Source organism: Peromyscus eremicus, chromosome 1, assembly GCF_949786415.1.
Source record: "Peromyscus eremicus chromosome 1, PerEre_H2_v1, whole genome shotgun sequence".
NCBI classification, from domain to species: domain Eukaryota; kingdom Metazoa; phylum Chordata; class Mammalia; order Rodentia; family Cricetidae; genus Peromyscus; species Peromyscus eremicus.
Window position 1 is genome coordinate 19,780,893 of NC_081416.1, and position 20,336 is coordinate 19,801,228.

General features: G+C 51.4%; 2 protein-coding genes and 1 long non-coding RNA gene across 5 annotated transcripts in view; 1 reads left to right on the forward strand and 2 right to left on the reverse strand.

The window, feature by feature from the left end:
- The first annotated feature begins 207 nt into the window (after positions 1-207).
- Loxl4 (lysyl oxidase like 4) lies at positions 208-14,945 on the forward strand. The gene is made up of 14 exons (XM_059257875.1): positions 208-497; positions 1,044-1,222; positions 2,012-2,217; positions 3,490-3,528; positions 3,679-3,898; positions 4,524-4,707; positions 4,856-5,010; positions 5,657-5,824; positions 6,600-6,762; positions 8,891-9,134; positions 10,218-10,333; positions 10,983-11,119; positions 11,463-11,574; positions 13,708-14,945. Exons 1-14 carry the CDS (start codon positions 221-223, stop codon positions 13,776-13,778), a joined length of 2,271 nt encoding a protein of 756 aa, XP_059113858.1. The 5' UTR covers positions 208-220; the 3' UTR covers positions 13,779-14,945.
- Positions 8,013-11,615, reverse strand: LOC131906988 (uncharacterized). The gene is made up of 3 exons (XR_009378266.1): positions 9,992-11,615; positions 8,902-9,158; positions 8,013-8,235 (listed from the first exon to the last, which is right to left on the reverse strand). It is a non-coding gene; the product is annotated as an uncharacterized LOC131906988 (long non-coding RNA).
- A 3,005-nt stretch (positions 14,946-17,950) lies between the features above and the next one.
- Positions 17,951-20,336, reverse strand: part of R3hcc1l (R3H domain and coiled-coil containing 1 like) — an 85,438-nt gene continuing 83,052 nt past the window's right edge. For all 3 annotated transcript variants that reach the window (XM_059257853.1, XM_059257867.1, XM_059257861.1), the window contains one exon: positions 17,951-18,723. In XM_059257853.1, coding sequence (XP_059113836.1) covers positions 18,656-18,723 — 68 coding nt within the window. In that variant the 3' untranslated portion in view covers positions 17,951-18,655. The remainder of the gene's footprint in view (positions 18,724-20,336) is intronic.

The following is a 20,336-nucleotide window of genomic DNA, read 5'->3' on the forward strand; positions in this document are numbered from 1 at the left end:
AGCATTTTACCCTTTACTTGGGGTGCCAGGAACATCAGATGGCCGACAAGCATGTTACCACTAGGCAGGTGTTTCTGACCTGAGGGTACTCCCGGAGGCTCCAGGGACAGCATTTGGTGAGCAGGCCGCTCTTCCTGCCTACACACTGTTGAGGAGACGAGGTGGGGTGGAGGCGGTGATCACTGTCCATTCCTTCCCCAGGTCTCCTGAAGTCACCGTGATGTGGCCCCCGCCAGCCACCTTCTCTCTGTTCCTGCTGCTGCTGCTAGGCCAAGCCCCTCCCTGCAGGCTACAGTCCTCAGGCACCAAGAAGCTCAGGCTGGTGGGTCCCGCGAACAGGCCAGAGGAAGGCCGCCTGGAGGTGCTGCACCAGGGCCAGTGGGGTACTGTGTGTGATGACGACTTCGCGCTCCAGGAGGCTACTGTGGCCTGCCGACAGCTGGGCTTTGAGTCAGCCTTGACCTGGGCACACAGTGCCAAGTATGGCCAAGGGGAGGGTGAGTGACCGTGACACACTGCCCCAGAGGATGCAGAGACGGGAGCCAGCTTTTTTTCTCTTAGAACTAGGCTCCCTGAGGCTCCAACAGAACTTTCTAGAAGCCCATCCGACCTTTCATGACCAGTTCAAATGGCCTCTTGAAGACCCTTCCTGAGTGTAGCTGCAGGTGACCTCTGCTCTGACCTTTCCATTCTCTCTTGGAACGAGATCACCAGCATCACCATCACCAATCTAACTTCTCCGAGCATGGTGATTTACACATAGTGGGTACTTAGGAAGTGACTGGTGGATAGAGGGTAGACAGAAGGACAGGTAGGTCTGATCACTAGATCTACCTGCGTAGCCAGAAACAGTTTCTGTGGACCTGTCTCCAAGAGGAAGCAGTGGGCAGGGGTGTGGATACTAAGATCCCCCACCCCCGAGACTCCCCAGAGAACCAAGTCCCTTCTCCTCCCTTGCTCCTCTGTGCTTGATAGGGTAGGGTCCCACCCAGGAGAAGGCTGTCTCTCTCCTCATCCTTGAGCTCATCTCCCCTCCCCCACAGGCCCCATCTGGCTGGACAATGTGCGTTGTTTGGGCACCGAGGACACCCTGGACCAGTGTGGATCTAACGGCTGGGGTGTCAGTGACTGCAGACACTCAGAAGATGTTGGGGTGGTATGCCACCCACAGCGCCAGCGTGGCTACCACTCTGAGAAGGTCTCCAATGCCCTCGGGCCCCAGGTGAGGAGGCTGTTCAGGTCCTGTCCTGAGCTGAGGCCTGGACAGGACAGAAAGCCTCCGGCAGGGTGAGCCCTGGAGGAAGGAGAAGGAATGAGTAGCACTCGGGCTGAGCAATCCTGACCCCCGATTAATGTAGAACCAGTCAAGGGACCAGACCCTAGGCCTGGTGGGAACCTCAGAAGCTGCTCCCCATGAACGAGGTGGACGTGGGGCAAGGGGACTGCTTCACCCACAAGGCTTGGCCACAATTGCTGCCTCTTCCCAGCACAAACAACCCCAAGCTAAAAACAGCTCAAGCCAAACAACAGTAATGGGCAGGGCAGGGAGCCGGCTCCCACCCTCTGCTGCCAGGCAGCCTCTGCCTGAGGACAGCTAGGTGGCCCTGGCACACTGGATCTGCAATGGGCCACCATGGAGGGCTCCACACTGGTTTAAGTCACTCGAAGCTAGGGGTGGTGGGTCCACAGGATACAGGGGCTGGTCTCAAACAACTGTTCTTGCCCATTTCAACTCTTTTCTGGGTGGCACAAAGAAGACCCCTCCACGCCCACTGAATATCCCCATCCTCAAGGGCTCCTTTCCTGACCCCACTTGGATCTATACAAACCAAGATTTTGGCTCGCACTTCCCCTGTAGTCTTCAGTAAATGCCTCCTGTTCTCTGGGCCTAACAACAAGGGGCAGGAAGATGGCTCTGAGCCTGGCTTTCTCAGGAAGATCTGCAGTGGCTTACAGGAGACCCAAAACCCTAGGGACATGGCCTATGGTGAGGTGACTCCATGCCTTGCAGGGCCGGCGGCTGGAAGAGGTACGACTCAAACCCATCCTCGCCAGTGCCAAAAGGCACAGCCCAGTGACGGAGGGGGCTGTGGAGGTGCGGTACGAGGGCCACTGGAGGCAGGTGTGTGACCAGGGCTGGACCATGAACAACAGCAGAGTTGTGTGTGGGATGCTGGGCTTTCCCAGCCAGGGACCTGTCAACAGCCACTACTACAGGTAGGAAGGAGCTGGACCTGTGTGTTCGAGTGTGAGTAGTGCGAACCTCGAAGGGTTCAGTGAGATTCTGGAGGGACACATTGATGAGGTGGAGGTCTGTGGTAGTGCAGTCCTCACATTTTGGGAATGGAGGAAAACAGACCAAGTGGGGACATCTCCTGGACTTGCTGAGTTATGGATCTCTCAAGAAACCTAAGGGTAAGCAAGGGACTTCAAGGGCCCGAGAATCATCTCGAAGTGGTCAGAAAGTAGACTTCATGCTTGCCAACCCAATGGAAAGACCTGACTGTGGTACACAATGAAAGCAATTGGATGGGAAACGTTGTGTCCCTTGTTCAGGATTTAACTGAAGGTCCTTACATTGTTGCCCGCAAGTGTAGACAGAATGCATCCTGGTCTTGGCTCCATCAGGAACTAGCTCTGGTTGGGGTACACATGGCCCTCAACCACCCCTTGGAGGGACTCTGTGCTGTCCAGGGAACTCCTGCTCTGTTCCAAGCCAGACTATAATTGGGTTGCATGCAAGCAAGGCCTGGGGTGGGGAATTTGTGTAAAGGAGACATAAAAATACTCTGTCAGAAATGTGGCCAAACTGTCAGAGAAGATTGCGTCAGCTCCACAGACAACCCCCCCCCCAGCCCCACAGCTGTGTCAGTGACACCCTCAAGTCAGAGGACTCTCCCTGGGGGCCTCTGCGTCATCTAGTCTGCCCCACCCCTACTGGGTTGCCGGCTTCATCTATAGGCAGTTGCAAGTCCCTTGCTTCTGGCTTACAGCAGCCTTGCTCTGAATAAAAAGCATGGTGAGCAGCCGTATGACCCCATCCTTGGGGATGATGGGGACATGGCCCCCTGGCTCCCCACCACCCAGTAACTGCAAATCAGCCCCTGTGGACTTACCACCCTTCAGCAGAGCAGCAGCTCTGGTTACAGCCTGCCTGGTTACCCTGCCCCAACCCCCCACCAAGGCTCTCGGCTGCCACTGTTCCCAGGGGATGTTTTCCAGGTGCCTTCTCTCAGAGACCCTCTAAAGGATCCCTTCATCTGGACTGGGAGCGGCAAGAATGACTTGTTTATTCCGTGGCAGCCCCACCACAGTGGAGACTTTAAAGGGAGAAACAGAGAGGAAAAGAAAAGGGGGAGGGGGAGGGGGAAGAGAAGGTCTGGGGAAAAGTCTATGAGCTATGATATGAAGTCGGCTATGGACTCAGAACTGAGGGATCGGGGCAGGCGATTCCTGCATCCCTCCACCCTATCTGTTTTCTCTACACAGAAAAGTCTGGAATCTGAAGATGAAGGACCCCAAGTCTAGGTGAGGAGTGATATTTTAGAGGGCAGACTTGGGTATGGCATGGAGGGCTTCCCCCTCCTCCCCTGATTCCCTTTTCTCTTTCTCCCCCTTTCTCCCCTGAGCTCCCACATCACCATTCAAGCCCACCACCCATATTTCCTTGTCTTCCAGGCTGAACAGCCTGACAAAAAAGAATTCCTTCTGGATTCATCGGGTTGACTGTCTGGGGACAGAGCCCCACTTGGCCAAGTGCCAGGTACAGGTGGCTCCAGGAAGGGGCAAGCTTCGGCCAGCCTGTCCAGGTGGCATGCACGCTGTGGTCAGCTGTGTGCCAGGGCCCCACTTTCACCCCCAGAAGCCGAAGCCCAGGCGCAAGGAGTCCCGTGCAGAGGTGGGTCCCAGAGTACTCTCGACCAACCTGAAGATGGGGGTCCTTCTCAGGGGACCTCTCTCCACTGCCCAGTGGGTAGAGGAGAGAGGAACCATACTGGTAGGAGGAGCTGGCCCCACAGAATGAAAGAACCTTGGGTTTTTGTTGTTGTTTAAGGAGATCATTTATCATCCCACCCATCACTTAGCATGGATAGAAGGCAACTGTGGAAACAGTAATTAAATTGTAGCTGTAGCCCACTGAGGGTGAAGGTATTGAATCTGAGCCTGGCCTTTTGTTAAAAAAGTAGGTGAGAGCCAGGCAGTGGTGGCACACATCATTAATCCCAGCACTCGGGAGGCAGAGGCAGGCTGATCTCTGTGAGTTCGAGGACAGCCAAAGCTACACAGAGAAACCCTGTCTCAAAAAGAGCCCCCCCCTAAAAAAAAGTAGGGACCCCCTCCCCACCATGTCACTGAAGAAGCAGAGGCTGAGAAAAGGATAGTTGTGGGAGGTCAAAGGCAGGGACAGAATCTGGGCCTTGGCTCTGGCCGTGAAGCTTGCAGGAGTCGCACCCCGAGTTCCATCCTGGTGGCTCTGCCTCTGGCTGCCCTTCCTGAAGCCAGCTCTCTGTCCTCTTTAGCAGGAGCTGAAGGTGCGCCTGCGCTCGGGGGCTCAGGTGGGCGAGGGCCGTGTGGAAGTGCTCCTGAACCGCCAGTGGGGCACAGTCTGTGACCACAGGTGGAACCTCATCTCAGCCAGCGTCGTGTGTCGTCAGCTTGGCTTTGGCTCTGCCCGGGAGGCCCTTTTCGGGGCCCAGCTGGGCCAAGGTGAGCAAGGAGGTATGGGGTGTGCAGGAAGGTCCAGATGTGGCACGGGCTCTCTTGGTAATCTGGAACAGAAAGTTCACTCTCCAGGAAGAGCAAGTCACGGGTGTGGTTTACAGAGGAGCCTCACACAGTGCACTCTTCCCTGCAGGCTTAGGACCCATCCACCTGAGTGAGGTACGCTGCAGGGGGTACGAGCGGACCCTCAGTGACTGCCTTGCCCTGGAAGGGTCACAGAATGGTTGTCAACATGCAAACGACGCTGCCGTCAGGTGCAACATCCCTGACATGGGCTTCCAAAATCAGGTGGGTCTAAGTCTGAGTATGCCCTCAGGCAGGTCTGGGGAGCCCCCAGGGCACAACCTGGAGCCAGGGGGAGGGGTTCAGAAGAACAGCTACTGTTTCTGCCACGGTGGTCCAAGTGCCCTTGGGGCTGGCCTGAAGAACTCTCTTCTGTCACCGGGCCCCACATACAGTCCCACAGACGGCAGAGGGACATGGGGCTTTACCGGTATACACATTGGCCCGCACTCCCAGGTCCTGAGCAAAGTTGAAAGGAGAATCAAGCCAGGGCCACCAGAGAGCAGTGCTGGGGAGCGGCCCTGGGGACTGCGGGCAAATGGCTGATGTCTTGGGAAATGGTGTTAACTCTCTAATGGGTCGACAGTCAACAAGGTGGCAGATACAGGTGCCCTTGGCAAAGCGAGTCATCACTGATGGTGGGAGATGTTAGGTAAGAGGAAGACATGGTCCAGGGCAGAAGCCCCTGCCATAGGCACTTTCAGTCAGATTTCTCTAGCATGCATGGACATCACACACTAGCTAATGAACTAAGCTCTCAACACAGGAGACAGGTAGTAGTGGTGTCTGGTGTAGATCATACCACACTTCTCTGGCAGGCTTCCCAGCCTGCTCTCCCGGCTTCTCCCTTTACACACCTCTGCTATTATAGGTGCGCTTGGCTGGTGGGCGCAACCCCGAAGAGGGAGTGGTGGAGGTGCAGGTGGAGGTGAATGGGGTCCCACGCTGGGGGACTGTATGCAGTGACCACTGGGGGCTCATGGAAGCCATGGTGACCTGCCGACAACTTGGTCTGGGATATGCCAACTTCGCGATCCAGGTAGGTCCCAGTCTGGCTCCTTCTGTGAAGCCTCAGCCTCCTGGGCTGGCAGGACTAAATGTCGGCCAGAGCTCCAGCCTCCTTCATTCAGCAGTTACTGAGTGAGGCTATGGGCTGGTACAGACTGGGCGTTGGGGATGGTGTGACAGACAAGGGCACAGCTGAGGGAAGGCTGCTCAGTTGGCCTGCAATCTGTCTTCATCTGTGGGAATCACGAATGGAAGTTAGCCAGATGAGAGGGAAGAAGAATAAACAGCCCGTGGAAAGGCCTGCAGCCAGCCAAAGTTTGACCCAGTTGAGGAAAGGGGCCGGGGTTGCAGTGTGCTCTCCAGGGAGAGGGCCGCAGGGTTCAAGGGTAAAGGAGGAAGAGGCAGAACCACTGCAGCCAACGGGCCTGCTGGGCGAGGCAAGGGCAGACTTTACTCAGAGGCCTGGGCTCTGCCCTGGTTGGGGTGTGAGGAGCAGCTGGGAATGGGGACACGCAAGTAGGAGTGACAGGTCAGACTTGTCCTGCTCCAACAGCAGAGCTACCTTCTTGGAGATGGACGGGACAGTGCCACAGGCAGCAGGAAACCGCCCCAATGACATAAACTTTTAACATCAGAGGGGTCCAAATGTGATATATGGATTGCCCATGAGCTAGGGTTCTCATGAGTAAAGATTTTAAGGCCTATGCTGGACTATCTGGTGGGGATGGCGTGATGGAGGCATCGGAATGACTTGAATTGCAGTACCTCTGCTCTGACGGGACAATGCTGGCTGGCTGTCTCCCTAGGACACCTGGTACTGGCAGGGGACACCAGAGGCTAAAGAGGTGGTGATGAGCGGAGTTCGCTGCTCAGGCACAGAGCTAGCCCTTCAGCAGTGTCAGAGACACGGACCTGTGCACTGCTCCCACGGCCCGGGGCGCTTCTCAGCTGGAGTAGCCTGCATGAACAGTGAGTAATGGGACCAGTGGGTGACAGGGTCAGGGAGTGGACACAGCAGCGCCACCATTCTCCAGCTGTGCAGCTGAGCCATCTGTCTTATCCAGATGCAAAGCCTGCCCTGCCCACCTCCCTCATGGAGTTTCTGTGAGAATGAAAATTGAGAAAACATAAAAGCACAAGAAGCTAACAGAGGGCTTTTCAATTGGGGATTGTGAACAACATTTTCAGAAGAGTGAAACCGAACAGAAAACGTGGCAGTCCATTCCATTTAGTAAGGGTAATGGTTTTTCTAGGAACTGTGTGTGCGCCGAGTTACAACATAAAGTGAATTTACTGTTGTTTGTAGGAAGTACTTTGAAATACACTGTAGAGGACACACAAATGTGAGGGACACCAGAGCCGAAGGCCGAGCTGTGGGTTCCCTTCCAAGCTGTGGCGTTTACCCAGCAGGCTTGAGGACAAGACCATTCTGTGGCAAGAGTTTGCCCCACAGACCCAGATTCTCAGGGTAGCAGCATCTGTTTGACATTGACCAACAAGGCCGGAGCCAAGATAATTACATCCAGTCCAAAGGCTGCAGGCTGGCACCAACCCCGGAAGCCACTTGACCTTCTTCCTAGCCACGCTCCCAAGACATCCTAACCTGTCAGTGAGCCCTCTGTGTGGCACCCTTGGGAGAGCCCTGGGCCCACCCTTCTCACCGTCCCCTGAAAGAGATGGGATGCCAGTGGTGCCCTCTGCACCCAGGCCTCACAGCATGCTGGTTACCTGCTCTCAGTCCCCCTGCTTGGCCACCTTGGACTGTCCCTTTAACTACCTCCAGGGCAGCTGTCCTCTTGAGCACATCTGGACTAGCGGCTTTTCTCACATCTTTTTGTTTGCTTTCCCCCCACTCCCTCTGAAAGCTGCCTTTCCTTCAGGAGCTCAGGTCTGTCTGGCCGTCTCCCGGCTTTCTCCAACATAAGCCACAGGACTTTCAATAGGCACCGCGTAGCATAGCACTCCAAGCCCGGCCGGAGAAACAAGCCGGTGTTCCCATCCACTCTCATCAGCAGAGCCCCACCCCAGGTGCCTCTGCCCCATCCCTAACCCCAACCCGTGAGAAAGGCCACTTCTCTCCCTGGAGTTTACATGGAAACAGCAATGGCTCACTCCACACCGGTAGGGACACTTGAAGGACAGCGGTGGTAGAGCCTCAGAAGAGAGCCCTTTAGTGAGGGAAGAGGCTGAGCCGACTAGTGAGACGAGGTACACCGGAGTTTTAAAAATTAGTTATTATTATTGTTGTGTGTGTATGTATGTAACTTCCGGGAGTCAGTTCTCTCCTTCCACTTGGAATACAAGGATTGAACTCAGGTCGCCCGGCTGCACGGCATGCACTTTTACTGGCTGAGCCATCTTGCTGACCTCAGGCTGGACTTTTGCATGCAGAGAGGCACTGGAGACACCCTGATGCCTAAGAAACACGATGCATGGGGACACCTGTGGAAGTGGTTAGGCTAGAGTGGACCACCTAGAGGGAGCACAGAGCACACCTCGGCAGCCTGAACAGCACAGTTGAGGGTCAGGCTCCAGGATCAACTCCTTCATTTTCCAATCTGGTCCTCTCACTCCAGCCCAAGAGACACTGAGAGACTGAGGCCCAGGGACTTGGCTGAAACAACCCAGTGAGGTATCAGTAAAGCCTTTGAAAGGCTTTTACCCTCTAAGCTACTTGAAATCACTTTGTAAGATTAAAAAAGATGTAATAGCTTACATTCATTTCCTGTTTACTGCAGGACAATGTTCTAAGCACATTACAGACAGCACCTATTAATATCACCAATGACTCCCACCTTGTAGATGACGAAAATGAGCCACACAAGCATTAAGCAGTCACAGAGCTGGTAAATGGTATAGTCAGAAACTCAGGCAATAATGAATGCTGGTTCCAAAGCAGCAACTTAACCATGACAATGGAGCGGCTCCCAGGTTACAGTGCTGGGCAGCTCTCCTTAGCATTAGAACTCACACCTTCTGACTCAGTTGCCCTTGTTCCTGCGCTCCTTTGGGAGTCTGGGGCAAGTCTGTGCTCAAGCTGGAGAGCAGGCTCTGCTGCCCTCCCACTGTGCCTTCCACCTTGCCCCCTGCCACCCAGCTGCTCCAGACCTTGTGATGAATGCCCAGCTGGTACAAGAGACGGCCTACTTGGAGGATCGTCCACTCAGCATGCTGTATTGTGCCCACGAGGAAAACTGCCTCTCGAAGTCTGCTGACCACATGGACTGGCCCTACGGACATCGGCGCTTGCTGCGCTTCTCCTCACAGATCTACAACCTTGGCCGGGCCGACTTCCGTCCCAAGGCTGGACGCCACAGCTGGATTTGGCACCAGTGCCACAGGTTAGTTCCTGCCCACACTTGGCTCTAGAGAGTGAGGGACAAAAATAGAGGCCAGGGATAAACAGTTTGGTTTTCCCTGGCCTCAGGTAAAGTCCCCGTAAGTCTGCCTTTCTAGCTGCCTGGCTAGCCTTACCCTAGGAGACAAGGGGATCCCTGGAGCATCTACCTGCCCCCACACCCTCATATCTTCCTTGGATGTAACCACATGGATGGTGCTTATGGGACCAGTTGCCCAGAGCAATATTCCAAAGAGATGTGATTGCCAGCAGGTGGTCTCTGCTAGCATGGTATGACACACGTCTTCCAAATTAGACCTCAGGTGGCCCCGGTCTTCAGAAGCCAAGTAAAGTGGGGACCCCAGAAACCTGGAGACCCAAAATAAGGGTCTCCTTGCTCTGCAGAAAGGTTGGCAGGTTCCTGTAGTAACAAGGCAAAGCCTCAAAGGAATGGCAGGGAACAGTCTGGTACAGAAGGAGATAATAAGCATCCTTTCTTATAAGGACGCTCCACACCAGAAAGAGGAGAGGTAATGCCTGTGACAGAGGCAGAGTGGAAGGGATTTGTACTATTTTCTTTCAAGACATAGCTGTGTGTAGGAAGGCTGAGGGGACTGGGCAGAGATTTGGGGACTTGGCCTTGCCTGAGTTAATAAGCACCTTTTCCTGTAGCATGCACAGGGCTGTCATTGCCACTGGATTGGAAAATATGGTAGCAATTTGGTCCCAGGGTGACGGAGTACTCTCTCCCCATCTTCTTCACTATGAGGCCACCTCTGGGCTAATGCTCCCCACCTTGGACCCTGCAGCCAAGGTCCCAGCCTTCTGAAGGCTGCCAGGGGCAGTTTGTACCTCTTTTACCTGAATTAAGACTCCAGGTAAAGGAGACAGCCGTGCCTTGCTGCCTGACGGGAATGCCAGCAAAGAAGTCTGTGAGCAGGCTAATCTTGAGTTTGGGAAGAAGGGCACTGCCCTGCTATTACAACTTCCCTCTTTGGGTAATGACGGGGCCTCAACCTTCCCTGCTAACCTCTCCAGGTGACCCACTCCTGTTGCTGTGGGGCTGACAGCTCTGCTTCTTCCTCAGGCACTACCACAGCATCGAAGTCTTCACCCATTATGACCTGCTCACACTCAATGGCTCCAAAGTGGCTGAGGGACACAAGGCCAGCTTCTGTCTAGAAGACACTAACTGCCCCACAGGTTTGTGAGTTTCTATTCACATAGCCTCCTAGTGCACTCTCAACAGATCTCAAGTACCTTTGGGGTCAAGCTCCTCTCTTTCCTGGTCAACAGCCCATACTCCTGAAGAGTCTAGCTTGGCAGTAGCACTCAAGGGCAATTCAGAAACTTCAATTTCTGCCTTCTGAAACCTTCAATGGAAAGCTCTCATTTCCTCTCAATCCCCAGCACTCTGTACCACCTTAAAGAGGCTTAACACTTCCAGCAGCTCTTGGAGGGCAGGGAATGTGTTCCTACTTGTACCCCCAATCTGATCCCTTAGTGATGTAACCAGGTGAACCAGACCTTCTGAGGGCTGGGGGACAGAATCAGCACCAGAAGGCTAGAATCCCCACCACACTTCTTAGACCAACAGGGATTTTTACTAGTGCATCCAAAATATCACTGTCCTTGTCACAGATGTAGTTTGCCCATGCCAAATTCAGTCAGCATGAATCTTCTATTTGGGCAAGTCATTTAACTGAACCATAGGCCCCAAACTCATGTGCTGGGCAGAACAGAGCTGCTAAAGCCAGTTTGAAGACTAACTGCTGAAGCCTATGAAGGACCACACAGTGCCCGGTCACAATGCCCTCTTGATGCCATGGTAACTGTGTACTCTCCTTTACAGGAGTGCAGCGGCGTTATGCATGTGCCAACTTTGGGGAACAGGGGGTGGCTGTAGGTTGCTGGGACACATATCGCCATGACATCGATTGCCAGTGGGTGGATATCACAGATGTTCGGCCAGGGGACTATATCTTCCAGGTAAGGACGATTTCCAGCAGTTACAGATGCTCTGGGGTCAGAGGAAGGTGATTTCCCATGGGATCCAGGAGCCCTATCCCTTTTAGGAGCTGTGTTGTAGAGGAAGAGCCCTCACAGGGATCCCAAAGCTCTGGGCTTGAGTCCCTAGTCAGTGGACACTGGGCAGTTCCTAGTCTTCATCTGTGAAAAGGCGCGCTGATGTGTACTTCCTGGGCTGACTAAGGATCAGCAAATCAGGGCACAGAAAGACTACTTTGTAAAGTACTAGGTGAGGTGTAAAGAACCCTACATGTCAACTCACTCGGAAACCACACCGCCCACTTGGTTGTGCCCTTCGCCGCAGGTGGTCGTGAACCCCACAAACGATGTGGCAGAGTCGGATTTCTCCAACAACATGTTGCGCTGCCGCTGCAAGTATGATGGGCAGCGGGTCTGGCTGCACAGCTGCCACACAGGTAGGTAACTCAGCCGTGGGGACGACAGCCTTACACAGGATGGGGCTGGAAACTGTAAAGGTGCACGCGGGGGGGGGGGGGGACCTGTAGGTATGGACAGACGGCTATGGATGGAGGACACTGGTCACACCATCAACCTCACCACCCAGCAACTACACTCCATTATGAATTAATTTCCATTCTCTCAAAATCTTTCCTGTCCTCTCAAGCCACATCAAGATTTTCTTTTCCTGGCTGGGTGTAGTAGAGTATGCCTTTTAAAATGCTTTTCCTGTCCATATTTGTCCCTTTTTTCCTGTAGTGTTCCTGAACTGCCTTCTCAGGAAAAGTTCCCCTTGGTCTCTCCTGTCACCTCCAGGTATAAACAGGGCAGAGAGAAGTGTAGTGTCTGAGAGGCAGTGGAAGGGGGCAGCTGCCTTTTGTACAGAATCCCTCCATCTTACAGCTGAACAGTGCTACGGGTGGGGGGTGGTGGTGGTGAGAAGGGTGTGTAAGGGTAAAGTGCAGGGCCGAGCTGGCCTTCCTGTCAATGTGTCTGACAGCAGGAGACAGGAACTCAGTGCAGCCGAGGGTGGACAGGCATACAGATCCCCCTAACCTGGTGAGTCCCCCAAAAGGGTATAAAGTAAATGGGGAGCAAGCAAAAGCCTGGAGCTGGATGAGAGATCAGGAAGTGGTATTGGAGTGGGGTTCTGGAAGTGGGGGAGCTACAGAAGACGAGCATTCTATGTGCCTGCCTTCTAAACTAGCCCCACCGCTCTCTAACCCAAGACAGGGAATCTAGAGATTTATTTTTAATGATGTGTGTGTGAAGGTAAGCGCACAAGTGTCAAGTGTCCCTGGAGCCCGAGGCCCTGGACTCCCCTGGAACTGGAGTTACAGGCCACGGAAGCCCTGCCACTAGTGCATGCTGGGAGCCAAAGTCAGGAGCTCGAGAGCAGTGCACACACTTAACTGCTGGGCCATCCCTCCAGCTGCAGATTTTTTAATTAACATTTTTTGTTTGAAACAGAGTCTGGTATACAGTTCAGGCTGGCCTTGAACTTGGGGCACCCTCTGCCTCAGCCTCCTGGAGAAAGGCATGTTTCACTTTGCCTGGGTAGTTTTCTTTTATAGAAACAGACTACGAGCTTCCAGATCACTGAGGTGTTCTTCAGGGAGGGGTTACTGGAGGCTGTGTTGTGACAGAAAGGCAATCCTGGGGATCCCAAGGCCCTGGGGTTTGAGTCCTGATTCAGCGACACTGAACCAGCAATTCCTGGTTTCCATCTGAAACAGGGACACTGATGCCTCCATCCCATGGGCTTCTAGGAACCACTGACAAATTCCAGTCAAGGAACAAAGTTTGTTTTTAAATTTCTTCTGCAGTCCTGAGTTCACTAGGCAGGCACCCCATCACTGAGCTACATCCCTAGCCTCGTCTGTTTTAAAAGTAACTCTGCCAACAAATGGGGGAGAATGAGAGGGAGCATCTAAGCTTTCCATCTGGGTAACTGAGCAGACTTTGCTGACTCTGAACAAGAACGTGAGAGGAATTGGGACTGCGCACATGGAGCCTCCATATGCAGACTGCTAGGGACCCAGGGCAGTGACAAGAACAGACAAGCAATGCCAGAAGGCAGAGCCCACTAGAGTCCTTACACAAGTGTGAGGGCTCACTGCAATGCACCTCAACTTATATGACAAAAGCACCAGAGAGGCCCAGAAAACAAGGGACACTGAGCCCAGAGATAAGAGGAATGGAAAACTACTGTCCCAGGTGAGCCTGCAGGGGGAAGGGCATCTGCAAGCCAGGCGACAGCTAGTGCCATGGAGGAGGGTGACACTGGCTGGAGCTGCAGTCACAGACAGTCCCTGCCACTGCAGAGCCACAGCAGAGGACATGACTGGCCTCTCCTTGCACTCCCAACCCCTTGCGGCTGTTGACTTACCAGGTAGAAAGCAGGGGACAAGGCAAGTAGGGTGGCCAGTCCCCAGGGCACAGGGCCAGGGCACAGACTGAACCTGGAGAGGGAGCAAAGAACTAGCACAGCCCTTTCCACTCAGTAGACTGAATGTCTGTGCCTACGACTGCCCTGATGGAAAGGGGCTGTAGGGGTTTGGCTACTTAAGCTATTTCCCTTTGGCCCACAGGAGATTCCTACCGACCCAATGCAGAGCTCTCCCTAGAGCAGGAACAGCGACTCAGGAACAACCTGATCTGAAGCCCTTGCTGCACACTCCCAGCTCTGCTTACACACCAGATACCTCAGCTTATTGGAGCCATGCCCTTCACAGAGCCCTGACTCACAGGACAAGGGGCCAGTGACAAGGAGCACCAAGAACCTGCTCAGGAAGCCTTTTGATGGCCAATCACCACCTGGATGGCAGCACTCTCAGGATGGTTCTGGATCTCTTCCAAGTGCCTATGGCCTATACAGCACGGCTCTGGCCAGCTAAGCCTTCTCTTCCTTAAGGAGACTCAATCCATCTTAAAATCTGATGCACAGTTCCCAGTTTCAGGAGCTCTAAGTTCCTTGGGATGAACTGTGGCCAAGGCCCCCTCTAAGTGGTGTTTTGTAAATGTTTTGGAGGAGCAGAGGACCAAGGACCAAAGAACACAAGAAGTGGAGTCAGTTCTCCGTTACAAGCTCTGTGCAAAATAACCATGTCAAAGTCACAGCTGGCAGAGAAGTTGGTGACTGCAGTCCCTCACCTTATCCCCACTCAGAACCCATGTCTCACCCTCTGAAGCCTCTCCTTCATTCTGTCACACATAGAGGTGTTTCTAATACCTCTGAACCCTCAGGCCTCCCTCATTTCTGGATGGATCAGCATCCCTGATTACTGGGACTGGGGTGGGAGGCAAGTTTCACAGAAGTAGCAAGACAGAACCTTTCCTGCAGAGTAGCAAGAGATCAAGAGGATAGCTGAGGTCACATAAACTCAGTCTGTCAGGATCTCTGCCAAAAGAGACAACAGTATGTCCCACATCTGGCAGGCAGTCCAGTCTCTTTTAGAATCACCCACACCGCAGGGTTAGCCTAAACTTCAGATTTCACCAAGGCCACTTCACCTTAAACAAACTTCTGCAATTGGGAAGAAGCTGGCCAATCAAGTCACTCTGCAGGAACAAGAAGACAGGTCTGGGAGAGTTAGGGAAAGAAGACTGGGGAAACCAGAAGTGAGAAAGAACACTTCGTCAAGGACCGAGCCTGGGAAAGGCCACTATTCGTGTGTGAGGTGGCTGTGCTCCGTTCCTGCTCAGGTGATGTAAGACCCCAGGGTCTTCTTGGGTGTGTCTGGACATTTTCTCCAATGACATGAGCACCAATGATCCTTCTAGGTCTTTATAATACCAATAAAGTTTGCTCACTACGGACTGCTACAAAGACCAGACCGGCAGTGCTTCTGTAGCTTCAGCACACAGCACTCACTCCACCCTTATCCCTCCAGAGCTGACTGAGGATGCACAGAACAGATCCTTGGGACAGCCCACCCCAGTCTGTTTCTCCAGTCAGATACCAACCTGCTTTACAATTACCCTCCCGAGGTTCAACACTCAAACTAGGGTCAGAAAGGTTGAGGGGTGATGGGGAGGAGTGAGAAAGTACAATCCAAAGACTGTAAACTTTTATAATAGAGGCTACAAAACAAATGAATGGTAGCAGACAGAGCTGATTTACAGTACTCACCTCCCCGCAATACACAAGCTACCCCGCTAGTGAAAAGGGACATGTTTTGGGGGTATCTTCTGTGAGTACAAAGTGCCTTTTTCTATTTCCTCCATTCCCTCATCTCCTTCATTTGGCAGAGGAAACCTACTTTGGTGTAGCAGTTTAGGTAAACAAGGGAAGGACTGATTTCCTGTTGGATCCAGCAAACAGTGACAACATTATACTCATGCATGAAGCTAATGGTCTGCGAAAGAATGTGCAGTTAGCTAGGGGGTTGGGGTGGGAGTGGTGACTGATGACTAGATTTGGGCAGGGAGCTTACCCTCAGCTTCTTGTTAGATCTAGTTTCCAAGAGGCCATAAAAGCAGGCCAGGCGGACAGTAACCGGCAGCACGGGTCTCAGCCTCCCTGCCCACATCACACAGCTGGTAGGTGCAGCCAGTTCTAATTCCTGGAAAAAGCTACACAAGGGCTGTGCTGTTAAACTTCTGAGTTGAAAGAGAACGACACGGGAAGACTGGTGGCTGGTATGACTTATAACTAGATGAGGAATGTTAACAAAATACCAACCACCAAGTTCCAGACAGAACCGAAACCTCAGAAGACGTTCACCTTGGCACTGAATGGTCTCAGGGAAACTGTCCCTGAGGTGCTAGGAAGCTCCCTCCTCAGAAAGTAACCTCCCAATGCTACAAGGGTCTTCATGCTATGAAGAGAAAACTAGACTCTGTAGGAACTGTAACTTTCTACTACAGATTTTACATAACCCTGAGATTTACATGTTCACCATACACAAAACATGTACGTACAGCAGAGAACATGAGATGTCACAGCCAACAGCTAAAATTTCTTTTATAGCAGCCACATCATTTAAGCAGCTCTTATTTTAGAGAGGTCTGGTCCATGAGACAGTGGCAACCACACACTGTTCATTCCACTGATACAAGTTCAGCTTAGACATAACAAAGGATTTGCTCCTACATGGACGAGCTCAAGGCAGTCTGTATTGGGCCAGGACTTCTTACCACTGGCCAATACACAGCAACCCCAACTACTGGAATAATGTCAGCAAAAAGCACATTTTCAATTAGAAGTAAAAGAGCAATGCACCCTAACTTTCAAATGCTGAGTTAAAGAATTTATTCTCTAAGACGGATAATAAGAATAACCCTGAGAGTTAAGCTGATCATCAGATGGAAGGTATGTTGCTAGAACACTTAATGAGAAAAAAATTTGTTTTGGAAATGATGAGACTTATTTAAAAACTGAGTAATAATATGGGGCTGTACATTATCATTAATAATGCCTTTAAAGGGCACTAAACAGTTAACAAGAAGTACTTCCACAGACAAGTGACAAGAGAAGTCATTTTGTTTGATTCTCAAGATCACTCCTAGTCTTCAAAAATCCAAACACAGCCTGGGAGTACAGCTCAGAGGTCGAGTGCTGTCCCATCCAGCACATGTGTGGCTATAGGTCTGCTATCTAACACGGGGTAGGCTTCCAAAACATGGCAAGTATGTGCCTGAGAAGTACACCTCTCAGTATAAAGCAATGCTGGGGCTGGAGTGACGGCTCAGCAGTCAAGACCCTGGCTCTTCCAGAGGACCCAGGTACAATGCCCGGCATCCACATGGTGGTCCATGACCACCTGGAATTCCAGGTCCAGATCTGACACACTCTTCTGGCCTCCAGTTACCAGGCATTCACAGACTCAGGCAAAACACCGACACACATAAAATTAATAATAATAATAATAATAATAATAATAATAATAATAACAAAAGCCAATGCTAGAATCCTTGGCATCTTCTTTCAATGCACCCACTGTTCAAACAGACCTACCGATATTAGAGAAGTCTGTTCTATGAAGACACAGAACAAACCCACACATGTACAGGCCAAAGACTCCAGTGGAAACAGAGGATCAAGAAAACAGCATAGTTCCCCACATATGGAATGGTGGCACTCACAGAATAGGGCCACTGGAAAAGGAAACCTGGAACGAGAGACAGTGCTGAAGAACTGTGACAGGGCTCCAAGACTGGACTAGCAACAGAGACAGATCAAGACTCAGACCCAAGGCCAGTGTCATCCTGAGGACCATGTTCGAGACAAAGCTAATAATCCACCACCGTCATGGGCATCGAAAGAGGAGGCTTCCGCCCTAGATGAAAGCACAATGTGAGACCACTTCCTGCCTCCTCAGCACCATCAAGACTAGCACTTTCCACTTCATCAGCACAGAACTACTTCCCCAAACCACGAAGAAGGCAGGCGTGAGACAGAGAGGCCTGAGCTGGTGGCTCTGACCTGTCCACGTCCTTTTGGGACCTGCTCACTGGAGGTGTTTATTTCATGCTGGCAGCTCATCACTCTACTGGATGGTCTGGTGCTGTTTGCCAAGTGCCTCTGGCGCAGACTAAGACTGTCCTAAGAACATGCTGGGTACCAGATGCTTCCTGCAGGGTGTCAGAGTGGACAGCTACGGAAAAGGCAAGAAAACTGCATCAGGAGGTCAAGGCTGCCACACAGAAATACCAGGGCAGTCACTCAGGGAGTATACTCTGGGGGTTGATAAAGCAGCACCTGTTTAAACCGTGCATGGCATCGGAGACATCAAGACTAGAGAGTTCATCTACAGGCTCTTCTTTCTTTTTTCTGCTTTTGTTGTGGTTGGGTTGGGGGGGGGGGAACAAAACTTATAAACACCAAAGTGATTATATTATAAAATAGCCTTTAATCTCTCCCTCTCACAACATATTACTGCTTAAATTGGAGCTGGCACTCCCTAGGACCTTAGGACTGGCTTACTGCGAGGAAGGAAGGGGGAAGACCCCTGGCTTCTGTGCAGCTGGAGCAGTACCAGGCACCAAGTTTAGTACAAACTCAGGGGTCCAAACAGCCATGTGTGCTGCACTTCCCTGGCTTTAGAGTTCTGGAGCCGGCAGTGTAGACGCTACCTGCCGAGTACACCAGGCCCTTCTGTCTCTATGAAGGCTTCCCACCACCCGCTCTGCTGGTCTCAACTTCGTGAAGTACTAAGGAATACCCCGCCCCATGGGTCTCCAACTTCTGTCACTGCAGGCTCTGAATCCTCTGGTCTGTTTTGCACTCGCTTTAGACTCCGTGGAAGTGTGACCCACACTAACATGACCTCTTCTACCCAGAGGACTCTCAGAAGCCACTTCTTCCATTTTTCTTCTCACTTGACGGTGCCTTTTAACATCTACCATAGGAGGGCAGTTCTGAACACAGGGGTGAGGATAGGACTCCTTGTTCTTGCTATACCCTCCAGTCTTTTGTCTCGTTCACATTTTCTTTAACATGCTCATGTGCATGTACACAGCTCTGGAAGGATCCTCTTGTCTCAAGAATATGAAAACACTTCCTAATTCATGAATTCACCCTTTTGTAAGTGATGTTCAAACTGCAGATTGGCCTCTGCCTTCCCAGATGTCTTCCCGTTGCTTGGCTTCCAACCGTTTTCTTTCTGTAAATAAAAGTCGATGTTAATCATATGATTATATATTTCAGACTCAGCCAGTGAGTCTCCTTTAATCAAATTACAAGATAAACTTTATTTATGAGACAGGTAGGTTTCCTGATCAGCCCACCTGGGTCCAAAGGTTACTACCTTTTTAACTTTCCAAGTGCTTTATAGAATTGATACTACTCTAAGACATTTTTATTCTTTTGTTTTTCCTCTCTCTGCCTCTTGCCCCATTTTCTTTTTTTCTTCTTCTTTTTTGTCATACTGAAGACAAAGCTCAAGGCTCCACACGTTAAACACACACTGGACCACTAAGCTTTGGCCCCAGGATAACTGTGCTGCTTAGTTCCTGTGACTCTGACACAAGCTTAGGTCGTCTGGGAAGAGGGACCCTTAACTGAGAAAATGCCTCAGCACACTGCCCTGTAGGCAAGTCTGTGGGGCATTTTCTTGATCAGGGATTGATAAAGGAGAGCTCAGACCACTGTGGGTGGTGCCACCCCTGAGCAAGCCAGGAGGAGCAAGTCAGTTAGCGGCATTCTTCCATGGCTTCTGCTTTAGTTCCTGCCCAGGTGCCTTGCCCTGAGTTCTTGCCCAGACTTCCCTCAGTGATAAATTATGACCTGGGAGTTACAGGATGAAATAAACCCTTCCTTCCCCAAGTTGGTTTTGGTCAGACTGTATCACAGCAACAGAAAGCCAAACTAGGATGTCCACTGTAAACTGCCTCCCCCAAGCATTTTATAGTATGTGTGTTCATTTGTGTGCACGCCACAATGACATGTGGAGGTAAGAGGACAACTTGTGGGAGTCAGCTCTCTCCTACAAGGTGGGCTCTGGAGACTGAACTCGGGTCATTAGGCTTAGTGACAAGTGTCTTAACACAGTGAGCCAATAAGCATCTTTACACAATGGGCCATTTCCCCAGACCCCCACTGGATGGTTTCTGAATAGTAAGTAAAGATCTGGAAAAATAAATCAATTAAGCTATACTGATAAGTCAGAACCTAGTAGGACTCAGCTGCTAGGCTTGCTAGTAGGTGCTTAAGTCTACTTTTCAGGTGCATTTGAACTTTCAAACAATTGCCCCTAATTCCTTGTGTACTGAACTTTTTTTTTTTTAACATTTCAATAGGGATTAAGAATGTTTTATTTATTTTTGTGTACATAAGTGTTTTGTTTGCTTCTGTTTCTGTGTACCACCTGCATACCTAGTGACTTTGGAGGCCACAAGAGAATGTTAGGTTCCCTGAAACTAGAGTTACAAATAGTTCTGAGCCATGATATGGTGCTAGGAATTAAACCCATGTCCTCTGGAAGAGCTGCTACTGGGAATCAGAGCCAGGTCCTTGGAAGAATAGCCAGTGCTCTTAATCACTGAGCCACCAATATGTTTTAATCTTCCAAACTGCTCAAATGGCAGCACCATCCCGTGGGTTTCACTATTTCCCTACTGAAAGTTTAATGAGAAACAATTCAGAGGCAAACTTGTGCCAGTATTTCGCAGAGCACTTTAGGAATGAGAAATGTTCTAGAGCAGTGGTTCTCAACCTTCCTAATGCTGTGACCCTTTAATTCAGTTTCTCATGCTGTGGTGATCCCCAATCATAAAA

Excerpts from the sequence above, each read along its gene's own strand:
- Loxl4 (XM_059257875.1), top strand. The coding sequence starts at position 221 with ATGTGGCCCCCGCCAGCCACCTTCTCTCTGTTCCTGCTGCTGCTGCTA. Across the intron at positions 2,218-3,489 it reads GTCAACAGCCACTACTACAG|AAAAGTCTGGAATCTGAAGA; the intron begins GTAGGAAGGAGC and ends TTCTCTACACAG. Across the intron at positions 11,575-13,707 it reads GCTGCACAGCTGCCACACAG|GAGATTCCTACCGACCCAAT; the intron begins GTAGGTAACTCA and ends TTTGGCCCACAG.